General features: G+C 46.9%; 1 protein-coding gene across 5 annotated transcripts in view; it reads left to right on the top strand.

Moving 5' to 3' along the window:
• The window catches only part of ULK1 (unc-51 like autophagy activating kinase 1), a 130726-nt gene extending 114925 nt beyond the window's left edge, over nucleotides 1–15801 (top strand). For all 5 annotated transcript variants that reach the window (XM_054996231.1, XM_054996230.1, XM_054996232.1 and 2 more), the window contains 6 exons: nucleotides 576–763; nucleotides 1475–1653; nucleotides 3772–3890; nucleotides 7700–7857; nucleotides 9869–10004; nucleotides 11106–15801. In XM_054996231.1, the coding sequence (XP_054852206.1) occupies nucleotides 576–763; nucleotides 1475–1653; nucleotides 3772–3890; nucleotides 7700–7857; nucleotides 9869–10004; nucleotides 11106–11161 (836 nt within the window). In that variant the 3' untranslated portion in view covers nucleotides 11162–15801. The remainder of the gene's footprint in view (nucleotides 1–575; nucleotides 764–1474; nucleotides 1654–3771; nucleotides 3891–7699; nucleotides 7858–9868; nucleotides 10005–11105) is intronic.
• The last annotated feature ends 2530 nt before the right edge of the window (nucleotides 15802–18331 follow it).

The following is an 18331-nucleotide window of genomic DNA, read 5'->3' as shown; positions in this document are numbered from 1 at the left end:
GGAGCGGGTGTCACTGTTCTTCATCCCGATAATTTTAAAGATGAGTAGCCGGGTTAGTCTGTCTGTAGCAGTAGAAAAGAGCAAGAGTCCAGTAGCACCTATAAAACTTAACAAAATTTGTGGTAGGGCATGAGCTTTCATGAGTCACAGCTCACTTCTTCAGATTCAGCTAGAATGTGAGTCCATCTGTCCTTATATCTTGATGAGTGGAGTGATTTCAAAAACCAAATGATAATAGCAGGTAAATGGCAAAAGCTGGTGAATGACAATAGCAGGCATGTTTTGATGGGGTGGGGTATGCGGAGGGGTAGTGGGTGTGGAGAAATCAGCATTGGCAATGAGAGAGGAAGCCTAGGTCTCGATTCAGTCCAGGTGAATGCATTGTCTTGTATCTGAGCCCTGATGGGGCTTGAGCTTTGTAAATTTCAAAGGAAGATTAGAGAGAGAGAGACTGCTGAATTGCAACTGATAATGAAGCTCTTTTCTACTGGTCATTTTCAGTTTGCTTCATTTAAGCATTAACCTACTGCTAACTTTTGGTTGTGTGTGTGTGTTTTTAAATTGTGGCTTTTTAGTGGGATCTTCCAGCTCATTAAGTTCTGGAGGCTCGTTCAGCGGGCGGCACTTCATCCTGGGAGCGGGTGCTGAGATGCTGGAAGCTCCCTCGGGGCTCAGGTACACGTTTGCTGACCCCATCACTGCCAACCTGGAAGGAACAGTGACTTTTGAGGCACCTGAGCTGCCAGAAGAGACCCTGATGGAGGTGAGTTGCAATCCCATCACCAAAGTTGGCAGGGCAGTGTGTATTCCGTACATTTTGGGTTTTTTAATGCAAAGTCAGTGATTTGATATCTGTGATAGAATTTCACTCCCTGAGCCCGTTTCAGACACTGTTAAAAAAAGAGGGCAAGTTTCTAGTCCTTATGATGAAAATGTAAGGCTTGAAAATAGGCAAGCACTTTTTAAAGTGAAATCTTGGGAACTGGTGTGAGATTCAGGGGGATTGCAGGGTAGGCTACAGTGCCTGTATCCATTATGCCCTGCTCTCCTCTTTACAGCAGCCACTGTTGCTATCTGATTTGCTAACTTCACACAACCACAAAGTCTGAAAAAAGGCCCCTTTCCCCAATAGTGAGTCAGAGATTCCAACTCTTCTCTATCAAATCCTGTATTTTTGGTTCTTTGGTATGGGACTCGTGTAAGTTTCCAGAAACTTTGCTCTTAGCTAATATTTATCTGTCCCCTCACCCTTGTTCTAAAGTTGTCCCGCATTATCCTCACAACAGCCCTGTGAGGTAGGGTTGCCCGAGAGATTGACCCAGTTCACTTGGTAAGGCTCATGCTGTACAGCCGCTTATGCAGCAACATGAATCTAGTTGATTTCCTGCCCCCTTCCGTGGATTGCCAGCTGCTTGGTCTCTGCAAGCCACAGCAGGTCTTTCATGCCCCCTCTCCTTGGTCTCCCCTGGCACAGCAAGAGCACACGGACATCTTGCGCAGCTTGCGTTTCACCCTGGCCTTCGTCCACTACGTGATGGAGATTGCGGCCATCAAAGGGAACACGAGTGAGATGAACAGCTCAGTGGCCTCCGAGTACCAGCTGCAGGAGAGCATTGTGGCCGACCAGATCAGCCTGCTCAGCAAAGAATGGAGGTAACATCCAGACTGGGGGAGAATGTTGGTGGGCATGCCGGCCCCCTGGGGTTGCCAGCCCTGGTTTGCGTGTGTAGTTCTGGGGGCCTCACTTCAAAAAGGATGTGGACAAAATCGAGAGGGTGCAGAAGAGAGCGACGAGGATGATCAGGGGTCTGGAGGCTGAGCCCTACGAGGAAAGGCTGAGGGCCTTGGGAATGTTTAGTTTAGAGAAGAGGAGGTTGAGGGGGGGACATGATTGCTCTCTTTAAATATTTGAAAGGCTGTCATTTGGAGGAGGGCAAGGAGCTGTTCCAGTTGGCAGCAGAGGGTAGGACCCGAAACAATGGGCTTAAATTACATGCACAAAGGTACTGGCTGGATATTAGGAAAAACTTTTTCACGGTCAGAGTAGTTCAAAAGTGGAATCAGATGCCTAGGGAGGTGATGAGCTCCCCTTCACTGGCAGTTTTCAAGAAGAGGCTGGATGAATATTTGTCAGGGATGCTTTAGGCTCATCCTGCACTGGGCAGGGGGCTGGACTAGATGGTCTGTATGGCCCCTTCCAACTCTATGATTCTATGACAGAGGACAGTTTCTAATTCTGGATCTCCCCTCTCCTGGCTGCTCCCTCTGCACTCCAGGAATCAACCAGCCTGTGTCGTCCTCAACTCTGGGCTAGCTGGGGTTTAAATCACCTCTAAGTACCAATAGGCCTCATCCACTTCGTTTCATCCTTGCGAGCTATCCAGGTTTTTTTCTGAACCTCACCAGCCAACTATTGCTGTGATGGCCAGTTCAGTGTTCTGGCCACCGACAAATTTTGCCCAGCTGGATAGGTTTTCAGACAATATCTGGTGTTCTAAGCCCCCTGCCCGTGGTACCATTCAATAAGTCTTGACATGGAGTGGAGAGTGCTGTCAAGCCATAATTGACTTATGGCGACCCCTGGCAGGGTTTTCATGGCAAGAGACCAACAGAGGTGATTAGCCATTGCCTGCCTCTGCAACCCTGGTCTTCCTTGTAGGTCTCCCATCCCACTAAAAACTTCTCTTCTTAGCACTAGGGCTTGAATGTGACCTGTGATTCAATGCAAATACAGGGAAACCATGTGCTCTGCTACTGGGTGCAGAATTTAGCATCCAAAAAATCTAAATATTAATCTTTTAAAGTTTCTAGCCCTTGTTAAGGATAGACTTGAAACTGCACGGGCAATGTCTAGTAAAATCTCCGAAGCCGGAGAGGAGTTTAGTCAAAATAGTTGCTTCCCCCATCAAAAGCAGGGTACTGTGAACTAGGGCTGCCAGCCTACAGATGGGGCATGGGGTTGTCCCAGAATTACAGCTGATGTCCGGACTACAGAGATTCGTTCCCCTGGAGAAAATGGCTGCTTTGGAAGGTGGACTCTGTGGCATCATATCCCTGCAGAGTTCCCTCCACTCCCCATATTCTATCCTTCCCAGGCACTACCCCAAATCTCCAGGAATTTCCCAACCTGGAGTTGGCAACCCGACTTTAAACTGAGCCAGATCACTGGTTCAGTGACCCCAGTTTGGTCAACTCGGACTGGGGTCAGCTCCTTGAGGTCTCCAACTGGAAATGTTGAGAACGTGATCAGGGCTTTTTTTCTGGGAAAAGAGGTGGTGGAACTCAGTGAGTTGCCCTCGGAGAAAATGGTCACATGACTGGTGGCCCCACCCCCTGATCTCCAGACAGAGGGGAGTTGAGATTGCCCTCCACACCACTGATCTCCCTCTGTCTGGAGATCAGGGGGCGGGGCCACCAGCCATGTGATCATTTTCAAGAGGTTCCGGAACTCCATTCCCCCACGTTCCAGCTGAAAAAAAGCCCTGTCTGGGATGCTTTTAACTAGAAATGCTGGGGATTGAACCCGAGACCTTTTCCATGCCCTGAACCCCAACTCCCCCTGTAGCAATAAACAGAGTCAAACAATTAATGCAAATTTGTTTAGTTTTTTTAGTATATACAGTTTCCAGAATTTGGGTTGCTGTGATTCACTATGTCACCAGTTTTCTTTTGAGCAAAAGAATGCACAACCCGGCCCGATATACTGTTGTGCAAAGGGACATCACAGGGGGTTACGAAGCATCCGTTCATTAGTTTGTCCTCTTTTCGCAGCTACGCAGAACAGCTGGTGTTATACCTGAAGGTCGCGGAACTCTTATCCTCGGGCCTCCAAATGGCAATTGACCAGATCCGGGCAGGCAAGCTGTGTCTCTCCTCCACGGTCAAGCAAGGTAAGGGGTGGTGCTCAAGGAGGAAAGGGACTTTCGCAAGCAGAGAGTCAGCCTGTTGTATCCCTGTATGCTTTAACCACTTAAATTTTTGCAAAGTTGCATTTATGTATCCTGTTACATTATGTCCTTGAAATTGAGTGTGCTGACTCACACTGTGTAATCCCCCTTGAGTCTCAGTGAGAAAGGAGGACTATACATAACATAAATAAAATAATAAAAGGTCTGATGCTGCTGCCCTCTTGGCTTGATTCTCCCAGGATCCAGCTTTGAATAGGTAAAAGCCGCAGCCGTGTTTGGAGAAAAAGAAGGAAACCCTCACGGGAGAAAAGAAAATAATACAACTTAGTTCAGTTTAAAGCACAAATGCTAATAGTCACTTCTGTTGTTTCGTATATAACCAATAGGATGACCAAATTATATCAAGAGAACTCAATATCGTAAGTATTCATATAACAAGAAGCAACTGGACATAATAATTGCCTTTGGCAGAGACTTTATTTTGGATAACGGGACCAATTACACCCAGAGAAGATACGGTGTGGTCTCCTTTTGTGACTCTTCCGGACTTTTGATTCCTTGCTTGCGTATATGAATGTTTATATGAATGTTATATGAATACTTACGATATTGAGTTCTCTTGATATAATTTGGTCATCCTATTGATTATATATGAAACAATAGAAGCGACTATTAGCATTTGTGCTTTAAACTGAACTAAGAGCTGTATTATTTTTTTTTCTCCCGTGAGGGTTTCCTTCTTTATGAGCAGTTTCACACAGGAGTTGCCACTGTTGTTTGTGTTTGGAGAAAGGGCAGTTGCCTCCATACTTCCTCCCCAGAAAACCCTCTTTCTGTCATTTTCCTCAAGACCAACACACTCCCCAGAGTTCAGTTTCTAGGTCTGCATGCTCAAGCTATCCTCGGCATACTCTTCTTCTCTCTAGTTAGCGCTCATCCTCTTTTGGTATGGGTTTTGTTTGTTTGTTTTTGCTGGCACAAAACATGAATGCCACTGCAGGCCGCCACCCACGATTTCAGGTTGCCGGTTTGAAAAAAATAACAACAAATCACCTCATCGGAATGTTTCTGCTCTTAGCGACGTGCGAGAGCTTAATGATAATTGATGTAGATGCAACTTAATAATTAACATATCGGGCCTCTGCTATTAAGAGCAGTGCCGTTTCTCAGCTGGCTGAATCGTTTGCTTCTTGGCAAAGGTGACTCGGAAAGGGGGGGGGTGGCCAAGAAAAACAAGAGTCCAGAGAAGAACAATGACATTTATATCTATGTTCATATACAAGCCCTGTTCCATACCCATTAAGTTGCGATAGGTAACATTTTATTAGCGTTCTGTTCTTTACTGGCTATTTTTACTACACTGGCCCAAGACCAGAATTGATGTAGCAAAAAGGGGTGGTGCTGCACAGACAGGGCTCTCCGTGGCTCCCTTTCGAGTTCTGTGGGAAACAGAAACCTGGCTGCAATCTGATTTAAAGAAGGTGGGCTTTTACTGCTCGCTGCAGGCTCTCCGGTCTTCATAGCAAGGTGGCAGGGACTTCAGTCTTGAATTCAGTGGTTTTACTTTCCCCAAGCTTCAGTGCTGGGGAGGAGGCGTTCCTTAAGTCCTACTCAGAGATATGGCAGATATGGAAGAACTGGCCTCGACCCTCTTAGTATTGCCTGAAGATATGGCTTCACTGATGGAATGGGAGAGGGTGACATGGGGAGGAGATGATATTGCAGAAGGGAGTCACCAATTCCCCATCTCTGCTGTTTCCCTGTTCAACCTGATGGGCCTTAAGTCGGCAACTAATAATCCAGTGGTTCTCAAACTTGCATATTTTCTTTAAAATCTTCTGACGGGCACCTAAGCACTCCCTCCCTCTCTCCCTCCCTGGCACCTACTGTGTGCTGGACTGTCCCCTTTCAAAGTGGCCACAACTGTCCCTCTGAGGCTTGCATCCTTTTATGTCCTCAAAAACAACACAGCAAAACCCCAGTTGGCTATATTCTAAAAGTTTAGGTAAAATGTTGTATTGTCTGTAGATGGCATACAATGTCAGGTCACTGAGGGTAGCTGATTCTATAGGGATTCTATAGGGTTGCAACTCAGAAGTGTATAATCAATCTCACCCCTTCATTGGAAGGGACTCTGGGTCAGAGAAAGCGAGAAACTTTGAGCCAAGCTACAAGTGACGCCTGACACGAGTTAGACACACGTGTCAGTTTCACTCAAGTTTTGATGGGAACTGTAGGCGTCCTTGAAGCTTGGCTCTCCATTTAATTTGAAGTTTACAGAGCGGCAGTCTATGGGAGGAAGAACATGCGGTCAGGAGGGGGTGCAGGGTTTTTTTTAGGGCCCCTCTACTGCCCCCCCTCCCTCCCCACACAGCAGACAGGGCGGGCCAAGCTGCAAGGATGCCTACAGTTCCCATCAAAACTTGAGTGAAACTGACACGTGTCTAACTTGTGTCAGGTGTCATGTGTAGCTTGGCTCTTTGTGCCAGAGATAGCAAGGAACTTCCTTATTCGTTATTAACTACCTAAAAGGCAGAGGAATAGACCAGGAGAACTTTCGGAGCTGCTCACAGAAATAAAACAAGCAAGAGTGGCATCACACACATCCTGAACCATAGGCTATTAGTGTCTTTGGATGCAGAATGGCATTTGTCTGTTTTTATCCTGAAATTGTTTATATCAGATTGAGAACCGGTTTGGGTTTATACCAGAAGTAACTATGATGACTACCTCATTAGAGCTATGTGTCCTGCCACTCAGTCAGTTAGAGTTTCTAGGGCTGAGCATCTGGATCTTGCAACGAATCAGTACATTTTCTAGCAAGTGTTCTGAAACGATCTGGAAAAGCTTTGCCCTTGCAGATCGCTAGGGCTCCCTGGGCCCCAGTTTGAGAAACATGGGGTAATCAGTAACAGCCCGGTAAGGAAGACTCGAATAGCCCAAGCAAGCCCGATCTTGTCAAATCTCAAAAGCTAAGCGGGGTCGGCCTTGGTTAGTGATTGGATGGGAGATCTCCAATGAAGACCAGGGTTGCAGAGCCAAATAATGGCAAACCACCTCTGTTAGTCTCTTGCGTTGAAAACTGCAGCAGGGGTTGCACACACATACGTATGTTATTCTGGATAGCCCAGGCAAGCCTGATCTCTTCAGATGCTAAGCAGGGTTGTCCTTAGTAATTGGATGGGAAACCTCAAAAGAAGACCAGGGTCACTATGCAGAGGCAGACAATGACAAACTGTTAATCTCTTGCCATGAAACTCCTCAGCAGTGGGTGCCATAAGTCAGCTATGACTTGGCAGCACTCTTCACCATCAACGAAGATTGGGGCTATTATTACAGATTCAGGGTGGGGAAGGAGGGAGTGGAGTTGGTCTACAATTACAGTTAGGGTCAACCACAGGTCCAGACTTCTCTGGCGCGAATGCCTTATAAGCAGGGCTTTTTTTCTGGGAAAAGAGGTGGTGGAACTCAGTGGGGTTGCCCTAGGAGGAAATGGTCACATGGCTGGTGGCCCCACCCCCTGATCTCCAGACAGAGGGGAGTTGAGATTGCCCTCCGCGCTGCCGAGCGGCGCGGAGGGCACTCTAAACTCCCCTCTGTCTGGAGATCAGGGGGTGGGGCCACCAGCCATGTGACCATTTTCAAGAGGTTCCGGAACTCCGTTCCACCATGATCCAGCTGAAAAAAAGCCCTGCTTATAAGTAACTGATGCATGGCTGAGAAACAGGCAGGAAGTGGAGACTCGCCTACCTGGCAATGACAACCCACTCCATCCTTTCTCCTTGTGCCAGTGGTGAGGAAGCTGAACGAGCTGTACAAATCCAGCGTGTCGTCCTGCCACTGCCTGAACATGCGGCTGCAGAGGTGGTTCTTGGATAAGCAGAAGCTCATGGACCGCATCAACAGCATCACTGCCGAGAAGCTCATCTTCAGCCATGCCGTGCAAATGGTAAGGGAGATGTTCATAACTAGGGCATCAAGGGGTTGACTGGAGCCTGGCTATTTTGGTTGGTGGCGGCCAAACGAGATGGGACGGTTTTGCCTGTGCTGGATTGGGGCTTCTCCAACCGGACTCTCATTCATGATAGCCCCAGTGGTCTACATGAGCAGCTCCCTTAATGAGGTTTAAAAGGCCATTTCAGCTTGGGGAAAATAACATGAGCCTTTTCTTCCTCCATGCTGCATTTCTGATCCGAATAGGGACTCTGCAGCATATGAGAACGTAGAGCCAAGCTACAAGAGACGAATTACACGAGGACATGCATGTGAAGGGAGTTGCAATGTTAGCCAGGAAGCTGAGTTTTAAAAGAGTTTGGAAGGCTTCCTCAATTTCCCCTCTCTACAGAGGCGGGGAGATCCTTTTCTCAGAAAGTTTGTTAATTTCCTCTTGGCCTGGGAAGGCTCTGTTAGTTTCACCTCCAGTTCTAGGAGGCTAAGAGGAAATTAACAAACCCTCTGAGGAGCATCTCCCTGCTCTGTACAGAGGGGAAATTGACGAAGCCTTCCAAACTCTTTTAAAACTCAGCTTCCCGGCTAACATTGCAACACCCTTCACGTGAGCGTCCTCCTGTAAGTCGTCTCTTGTAGCTTAGCTCTCAGTTTCCAGCAGCTGCTGTCTGACTGAAGCGTACAAGAGTCAAGTTGCAGGGGGGAGGAACTCGGAGCCCCAAATCTGGCAGTGTTCTTTCCTAAGCCTCAACCCCTGGAACTCAACCCTTCACTTACCAGTCCTGTTTACCTGCCCTCTTATGATCTTCCAGAAGACAAGGGTGTCCTGGCAAGAAAACTTCAGGGGCGGCCCTTAGATTGTAAGTCAGAGGGCCTGCAAACTGATATAGGGGGCCCCACAGTTCTCTGGGATGTGCTGTTTGTGCGGTGTATAGCCTCTCCTGATAGACATGTGGCCTTCTGTTTTTGGCAATCCTGTATGTCCTCCGCTCACCAAACGCTCTTGTAGATGTCGAGCACCCTAGAAAGTCACAGGCAGTACCAGAGAGACTTCTGGTTCCTCTAAGCATCCTGGCCACCCTGTGAGAAATGCTCTTGGCCCTTATGGGCCTCTGGGCAAATGCCCGATCACTGTGTACATTATGCGGGCCACCGTTCCGAGCTGTTCTTCGGCATGATTTCCGCTGCCTTTTTTAAACTTCAGCTAACCAGCCCTCTTCCTGGGGGACTAAGTAAAGAGGAGGTTTCTCTTGTTTCCCCCCTCCCCCGCTGCCATTCCAGTACCACCACTTTGTGCCTTCTGTCCCAATCTTTGCCACTGTCTTACTCGTGGGCAAAGGCAGCTTCCCTTGATTGTAGGCAAAGTGAGAGGTTGCTGCTTTTGAAATAGGTAGGTACTGTTAGAAATAGTTACATTCATTTGGTAGCAGAGTTGCTTAGTTGGAAATGTTTCCCCCAACATGTGGTCATTAATCCTCAGACAATCAAACTGTAGGAAAGGTAGAAATGATAAGTTTATTGAGGTAGGTTCCGTTTATGGCAATATCTTGGAGTAGAAAGAAAGAGTCCTTAGTCTAAAGAGTCACTTTCCCTATAAATACCATGGCCAGATAGTCCGGCAGCAAGGCTGCAGGTGGGTCTGTGGATGAGGCCTTCATGGTAGGAGCTCTGAGAAATACATCCTTCCCCTTTGGAAGGCCAAAGTTGCCTATTCCATCAGTCCAATGGGGACTGCCAAGGAGAACTGGTCCATGCCAAGGAGAACTGGTCTTTGGTGCTGCTTCTTCTCCTCTACCAGTTGTAAGCCTTTCGGCCCTTTGGCCGGTTCTGGCTGCTGGTGGCTGAAAGTCAGAATCCCAAAGCAGAGGGAGGAAGGATCAGCCACACCCATCCCTTCAAGAAGATGGCCATGTGAAAAATCAAACCTGTGCCTGCAACAGAGAACGGCGGGCTGAGTCACCCGAACAATGTTCTGTGGCAGGATGACCACTGAAGGGCTTGTGTTCTTTCAGGTTCAGGCTGCGGCGCTGGACGAGATGTTCCATCACCGAGAAGACTGCGCACAAAGATACCACAAGGCGCTGCTGCTGATGGAGGGGCTCTTGAACATCATCACAGAGCAAGGGGACATTGAAAACATTAACAAATGTAAGGGGACAGCAATCGCTTGAGAACTCATGCTGATAAAACTTAAGGAGTGTCACAGCAGGGGCTGGAAGGCTAAGAAGGGGTAGAAAAGCATCACGTTCTGCTCCCTCCACAAGAGACCCTCCCAGTAGGAGGTCTGGAAGGAACAGAGACGGTCTTTCTGGTGCTGTTTTGAGCTCCTCAGGCGGCAGCAGGCTTAAAGGAGTGCAAAAGAGTCAGTCGCGCTCTAATATCTTCTCCGAGGCGGTGTGCTTGTGCAAGAGGGTGCTAATGTGTGGGGAGCACTGGAGAGTAGCTGGCCTAGCCCTTCCAAAATATGCCCCCACCCCTGATCCTGACAAACAGAGAGATCCATTATTGGAACCTCCCAGTTTAAAGGGTAAAAGGAGGTGTCAAGCATCATGGTTTGACCTGGGGCTGCAGTGCTGGAGGTAAAGATGGATTAATACTCCTCCCCTTGTCAGTTTGCTGATGGAAATTGCTCTTCCAGAACTGCTGCTTGCCCTACAGAACAAAACATACAGGTATTTATACAGTGCTTTTCCTGTATGCTGGAAAATAGCAGGGACTAGGGGTAGGTGGGAAATAAGAACAGGAAAATGTCATGGAGGTAAAGGATTAGAATGTTCCTTCCACCGCGCTCCGTTCTCATTCCAAATCTTACATATGTGCACCAGCAGGAATACTTTTAGTCTTTCCCGAAAGCCGGTGTGATACAGCAGCCAGAGTGTTGGCCTAGGCCCTACCAGACCCCTCTCAGCCACGAAGCTCCCTCACTTAATAGTAGGTGAATCCCTTGGCCAAGACTACCCTACAGGGTTGTTGTGTAGGCTAACTGGGGGAAACCATCTCTCTGCTGTCCTGACTTCCTTGGAAGAAGAGCAGGATAAAATTGTGTTAACTGAATCAACAGCAGCTATGGCCGTTTTTGTCCTCGCAAGATGTCGGGATCGGCCTTTGCCAACCCATAATACGCTCTGTGACAGTGTTTCAGTTAGCGACATCTTGCAGCTTTTAACTTCCCAACAACGTTATTGGTAAGGTTGATACCAGCTTGGGGGACAGACGGCAAGAGGCTTAACTTCCCTTTCTCCTTTTCAGGTAAAATGTGTATTGAGCGCCGACTCTCAGCCCTGCTATCCGGGATCTGTGCATGACAACAAGCCCTCGCTCCACAGATGGCCACCACCGGTTTCTCAGAAACCCCCTGCTGAGGAGGGGGGGGCAGCGAACCTCATTCAGACAAGCCCCTGCCACGGGCCTCTTGAATGCCAGCAGGCGTCTTGTTCCCTGTGGCTGTCTTCGAGGAGGTTGTTCCCTGGTTTGGATTTCCTCTCCTCTCCCTCCCTCTTGGGGAGGGGCAGCAAGGACGATGGCGAGCCTTTTGCTGCAGTGAAAAAGAAGAGGAAGGCACAAATGGGATACCAGAATGCTTTCCCCTCTTCTCTTTTGGTGGCAGATACCGGATAAAAGATCAAACCTCCTTCGCGTGCCCCCTTGAGAGGATGGGGCTGTCGCTGAGCTGGCCCTCTCGGCAAACCGGTGACGATGTATAGCTTTGTGCTCCATCGCTGGCGGTGGATGTAACAAACGCTTTTCCTTGACACGAGGAGTTGGTTGGGAGGACGTGTCATTGGTTGGAAAGAACTTAATTCTGCAATTGGGTCCTGTGGCCCAACTTCGCTGATAGCCAATCTCTCGCTTTCTGAAGAAATGTCCCGCCTCCTGCTTCCCCCCCCCCCTTTCCATTCAACACCTATTAATGCATTTCAGTACTTGCAGCATGAGAACAGGAGGTGCACAGCAAAATCGAAACTCCCCCTTTGCCTGGGCAACTACAGCTTTTATCCTCCCATAGAAAAGCTGGAATCTGCTTTCGGGACAGAACGTTGCGGGAAGGGGGGCAGTTCCTTGCTTGGTTATATGGGAAGGGCAGCCAGGAGATTTTTTTAAAAAATAAATCTTTATCTACAAACTACTTGGAGCAGCAGAAATCAACTATGAACTGTCTTGCATCAGTTTCAAGAAGCCAAAATGTGTTATATATATATATATATTTTCTTCATCCAAAGGAGAAAATCTTAAGTAGATGCATGGATCTAGCTGCCCTCTCCTTCCACCGCTACGTATCTGGCATGAGAAAGCATCTGTGGTGTTTCCGGCTTTCGGCCATGGGTCACGAATTAAGCCCTCTTTCCCAGGAAGAACACACACACTCACACACACACAACACACAAGCTTTGTGAATCAAAGGAGCACTTTACAGACTGTTTGAACTTGACCTTCGGGCGTTGCATCCCACAGTGATCCAAGGACATTGTCACTTCTAGGAATGCTGTTCCCCGAGTCCTTGTCCCCTCCTTCGGCCCGTTTGTTGATATATTGTTGGTTGATTGGTTGTTGGGTTTGGGTATTTTTTTTTTAAAGATTGCACTACGAGTGTGTATGTGTGTTTGTGCGTACATATATATTAATACATATTCCTAGTGTCAATATGTATTAATGTGTATATTCTATAACGTATAATGTATTGTACGTGTTTTAATTGTACTGTATCTTCTGCTTGCGAGGAGGAAGAAAGGAAACCAGCCAGACCGCTCACTTTCTCTCCAGGCTAAGCTGCACTAGTACTAGAAACAGTTCGCTTTTAATGTTTTCATGAGTGGTCCCCGTCACCAGACACCATTGACAGCTCAGAGATGAACCGTTCCATCTTGCCTGCTTACGAGTTAACACAATACATTTTTATTTTACTGTATTTTTATTTGGGCCATTTTGGTGGTTGTTTTTTTAAAAAAATCAGATTTTTTGGAGCTGTTTGTTTTTACCGTCAGCAATGTTTCTCTGTTAAAAGCAACTACGTAGCCAAAAGGAAAGGAGGTGTGCTGTGTGTGTTTGTGTGTGCCTGTTGGCACCTGTGCAGCTGTGTTTTGTCCGTGCGGCTGGAAGGTGTTGCAGCTGCAAGCCGACGTGTGAGAGGAGGTCTTTTCTAGTGGAGGCGTGTTTTTGAGCGGGTGGTTTTTATAGAACGGATCCGGTTCACAGCAGTATTTTGCCAGGCTGCGACGCTTCCTCGGCAAACAAAACCTTCATCTTAAAGAGCGGGGTCAGATGTGTTCATTTGCACATGGCAGGTTCGGTCATTGTCATTTGTTTTCTGGCATGTTGGCATGTGGGTTTTTGTTGTTTCTCTTTTCCCTTCAAAAATATGCAAGGAACGACCCAGTTGACTGGGGAAGCCAGAATAATCTGTGGTGATAGACAGATTGGCACGGAGGGGGGGGGGGATAAACAAATAAGTAGCCCACCCGAGACAAAATCCAGATGTCTGCATAACTAGCACATTTCATGGGGATCTGTAGCTTTTACCATGGCATCACTTGCCATACCTAAATCACGTTCAGAAGAAGGAAGGGCTGGTGTCCCTTGCAACAGCCGACTTCAGTGTGGCAGCTCAAGTTCACATGAGCATGACGTCGGAGATGCTGCTGCTCTGGTCCGATCCACACTTTGTCAGTGTTTAGTTTAGCGGGGTGAGGTCTGCTGTTGCTCTCTCTTTCGGGGGTGCCCTTTAAAAGTTCTTCCTTGGCCTGACAGTCCACATAGCATGAAGTACATGACAAGCGATCTCCCTTTCCAGTTCCTGTTATTCCATTCTCTGTCACCCCTTCCAGGGCTCGCACTCCATTCATGCAAATATAACCAAAGGTTAACAAAGTGGGGGCCGTGGAGAGAAACTCAGTAAATCAAAGCCAAAGTCGACTTTGTACCCAGCAGCCCTCTTATTCCTTCTGCGTGTTACAACACTGGCATGATGCATACGGTATGACAAAGCCTGGGAGAACCTTCAGGCTGCCTTATGCCGTGCCCCCACCCCCCAGAAAGCCATTAAAGGATGGATTTCTGCTTTAGGGGCAAACCAGAGCTTATAATTTCGTTCAAACCACCAAGCGCTCATTTGTACTCTGCCTTAGTGGTTTGGAATTGTGGTTCGTAGGGAAGAGGGAAAACCATAGTTTTGGATCTGGGACACCCACACCGCCCTCCCATTGTGCTCCTCAAAAATTTTTCTGTGGGGGGAGGGAAGGATCCTCTTGAACAGCATATGGGGAAAAGTGTGTGGGGGGGTCTGCAGTGGAAGGGTAAATCGATCAAAAGTACCCTCCTCCACTGATTCACGGGCCTTCCATCATTGGAAGCAGACTAGGATCCAAGATATAAGTAGTTTTTTTGTGTTTGGGGTGTAACAAAAAAAAATACCAGGCTTCTTGAAGTAACAGCAAGCCATTTTGAGTCACTAAATGTGAACAATCATTTTGTGTTCCCATCTTATTAATGCTGAAATACCACATCTTTCCTCTGTCCTTATAGTGCAGTTCCCCAAAAACTGCCTGGAACTGTCTAGTACTCCCTCTTTGGTCTGCCACCCAATTCAGCATATGAGAATTTTAATATAGTAATCCGTTATCGATTAAATCAGCGTAAATTTGCACAGGAAGAAAACAGTAGTTTTTTTTAAAAAATCTGTGTTGCAGCAGCTACCATCTGAGAAGAGGCATTCTGTTCTGCGTGAGAGAGGCGCAGATTGCCTTTTCTAAGACGGCACTGATAGCCCTGTAGTGTGTATTTTTAATGGTGCGCAAGTATGCCACAGAAGAGGCATGCTCTCCTTTGGGGAAAGCAAAAAGGAATGCCTCTTCCAAAATGGCACCTACAGTCCTTATAAGATTTATATATAATAATTATGTTTTAGGTTGGCCAGTAAATTGCAGATGCCGTTTTAGTAAACACAAGCTTTCTATTTGATCTAACGAATCAGACACTTGTCGCCCTTAAGCCCATCAACGTCCATACTGTGCAATGACATCTTGGATAGCTTTATTTAATCAGAAGCGTGCATTGAAAGCAAGGAGACGTGTGGCTCTGAACGTGTGAACTTTCCAGAAATGCACAATGAGTTGACGCTACTGCGGGTACCCGCAAATGCAGCCGCCGAAGCCTGCTTCACCACAATGTTTGCAACCCTGCAAACACCACCGGTTCTCCCCTAGCTATACCAGCAGCTGCATAAATAAACAGCCCTGGTTTTTTTCCTGCCATTTAAAGAGAGGTGGGATTTAGACGCTGGAATACTTACAGCCATGGATTTAACAACAACGCATCCATTTTGCCAGCTTGGCACTAACTTTCCAGCTATACTTAGTTACTTGAATGTATCAAAGTTGTCCGCATTCAACCTAGGCATTGTTTCCCCCACCCCTTCCCCCTGCCCAAATATGTGGTTTACAGATCTTCAACCTATATTTCTCAATACTTGAAATGTAGCCACTTGTGCTTGGATTAAAAATAATAAAAGAAGCGAGGCATCTTTTGCCACCATGTTGGTGGTTTTAATTCTGCCCCCTCCCAATCTTAACTGCATGTAGCATGAAGCAAACTCTTTTTGGGGGGAGGTGGAAAAATAGTATTTATTGCTTTGTAAACTAGTACAGAATAGAAAAGGGTTTTTATATTAAAAAAAGAGAAAAAAGAAAACCCAAGCAAAAGTGGCTATTGTAGTCTATTCACTATCGTTAATGGATTTGTTACTGTTGTATGTATGTAGCGTCTTCAATTAGATTTCAAGAAACCTCAACCGTATGTATCTTCAGGTTCGTGAGGAAGTGTGCGCGGTTTGGTGTTCACATGGCTATGCTTGATAATGTCATTTTTATTATTATTTCGTGTCTTGTGATTTTTTTTTTTGCTTTGAATTGTATAATGCCAACTTAAGAAAATAAATTGGTTTCTAATTGTTCATGGGATTTTTTTATAGCTTATTTTTTTTTAGAACCTCAAATTGTCTCTACTTACCAAGGACAAACCCTATTTTCTGCTCTTTGTCCCTGGTAATCATAGGTGAGAATCCGATGACATGCTACCATAAACGCAATAGCACCTTAAAGACCAACTAGATTTCCAAGGTATGAGCTTTCAAGAGACAAAACTTCCTTTGTCGGATACAAGGAGATATGAGGAACCTTTTTTTCTACTTCTCGTATCTGATGAAGGGAGATTTGTCTCGAAAGCTCGTACCTTGGAAATCTTGTTAGTCTTTAAGGTGCTATTGGACCTGAATCTTGCCTTATGACTGCTACCCATAAATCATAAATGCAATGATTTCCAGCTGTGGAGTGCGGCTTTTGTGGTTGCCCCTTCCCCTGGCAGCCCAAAATATCTCCTTAAATCTCTCCTGGTGGTTCCCTCTCCTCCAGAAGCAGGATTTCAGGGGCTGTTTGGGGTTGCCGTAAGATTGAGGAGCCGCAAAAGTCATATGTGGGGGGTGGGGGGAGTTGTTGCGCCTGTAAAAACACACAGTTGGCTTTATCCTACTGCCCTTAGCATATTTTCCAGAATGTGTTTTTTATACTGGTTGGGATGAATTGCCAGAGGGGTTTCTTTATTTAGAATTCCCTGCCTGTGGCACACAAAGGAACATCCATGTCCCCAGCGTTCACAATCTAAATGAGGATATAAGGAGGGTGGAGGGGAAAACTCTGCATGCATTTCTTCCCTATTTTCAGCACAAAGGTGACAAGGCAGAATCCCCCCACATGAGATTCTTGCAGTGGTTTGGGGGTCTTGTAAACTGTGACAGCTCAGAATAGCCGTACATGCTGATGTTGCATAACAGAGATCTTGTAGCCCTTGAAGCCAGTTTGGTGTCATGGTTAAGAGCAGCAGGACTCTAATCTGGAGAGCCAGGTTTGATTCCCCATTCCTCTGCTTGAAGCCAGCTGGGTGACCTTGGGTCACTTAGAGCTTCCCGGAGCTCTCTCAGCCCCACCCACTTCACAGGGTATTTTGTTGTGGGGATAACAACATACCTGGTAAACCACTCTGAGTGGGCATTAAGTTGTCCTGAAGGGCGGAATATAAATCAAATGTTGTTGTTACCATTATCAAAGCACATGTTGATGCTCTCCGTGGGATGCTCAGGTTGTGCAAAGTTGCACGGGGGGGGGGGACTACTTGCCTTCCCAGGGTTGTGTTGAAATCAAGTGTGGAGGGCAAAGGACTGTTTTGCAAGAAAAGAGGGATCGAAGGAAGTGAGAGAGGTAGCATCATACAGAAGTTCTCCAGCCACAGAAGCCATTGTGGCTGTAGAGAGCAAGAGACCTTTGGCCACCTGAGTACGGTTCGACCCCTTTCTTTGTGAAATCCGTGAACCAGAAAGGTGCATATTTTGCATAGTGAACATGGATGAAATGTTCATGCAGCCATGGCTCAGCAAGAGCCCACCTGCTTCACATCCCAAAGATCCCGGGGTTCAGTCCCCAGCATCTCCAATTAAAAGTATCAAGTCTTAGGTGATGTGGAAAATCAACTCCTGAGACCCTGGAAAGCCTCCGCAGTTAAGAGCAGACAATACTGACCTTGGTAGTCTAATGGTGTGACTCGATATAAGGCAGCATCATGTGTTTATGAACACTGAGATCCCACGTCATGAACCGCCTGCCATGTCACATTCCACAGCTGTTAGATTTTGATCTGTCAGTTAACGTAGAAGATATTTTCCTTCTTCCGAGTATAGCTTTAACTCAAAGAACCACTGTTCCCTTGGCTTTTCAACTCATCAAAGAGATGCTCCTGCAGGCATTTTATAGTTAAAGGTAAAAGGTCATTACTTGTAAACACCGAGTCATTACTGACCCATGGGAGGACGTCGCATCACGACGTTTTCTTGGCAGACTTTCTACAGGGTGGTTTGCCATTGCCTTCCCCACTCATCTACACTTTACCCCCAGGAAACTGGGTACTCATTTGACCGACCTCGGAAGGATGGAAGGCTGAGTCAACCTTGAGCCGGCTACCTGAACCCAGCTTCTGCCAGGATCGAACTCAGGTCGTGAGCAGAGCTTGGGCTGCAGTGCTGCAGCTTACCACTCTGCACCACGGGGCTCTTATTTTATTTTACAACACACCAATAAAACCTTTGGCAGTGGGAAAGGGTGGAGGAGAAGACCTTGTGCAGCTGTCCTCGCTACGACGATAAGAACGTTTATAACCATATCCTTATTTTGACTGGGAAACAGTAGAAATCTTGAGAGGACCTGTGTGTTCTCCCTAGATGGCTACTTATTATTACTGTTCCAAGAATACAGCCGGCAGGGCATTCTCAGTTACACGCATACAATTGACAACTGATAAGTTACATGGATTCTATGTCAAAGTCAAGGCTGGGCTAAACTTGATCTGTCGCTGGTGATACCATCAACAAGACCAAGAAGGAAAGTTATTTGGTGGACTGTTGTGCTGCCCCTATGACTTACCGTTTGTAGTTCCAC

Source organism: Eublepharis macularius, chromosome 13, assembly GCF_028583425.1.
Source record: "Eublepharis macularius isolate TG4126 chromosome 13, MPM_Emac_v1.0, whole genome shotgun sequence".
Taxonomy (NCBI): domain Eukaryota; kingdom Metazoa; phylum Chordata; class Lepidosauria; order Squamata; family Eublepharidae; genus Eublepharis; species Eublepharis macularius.
Note: the sequence above shows the minus strand (reverse complement) of the source record. Positions and strands in the feature narration are given on the sequence as shown.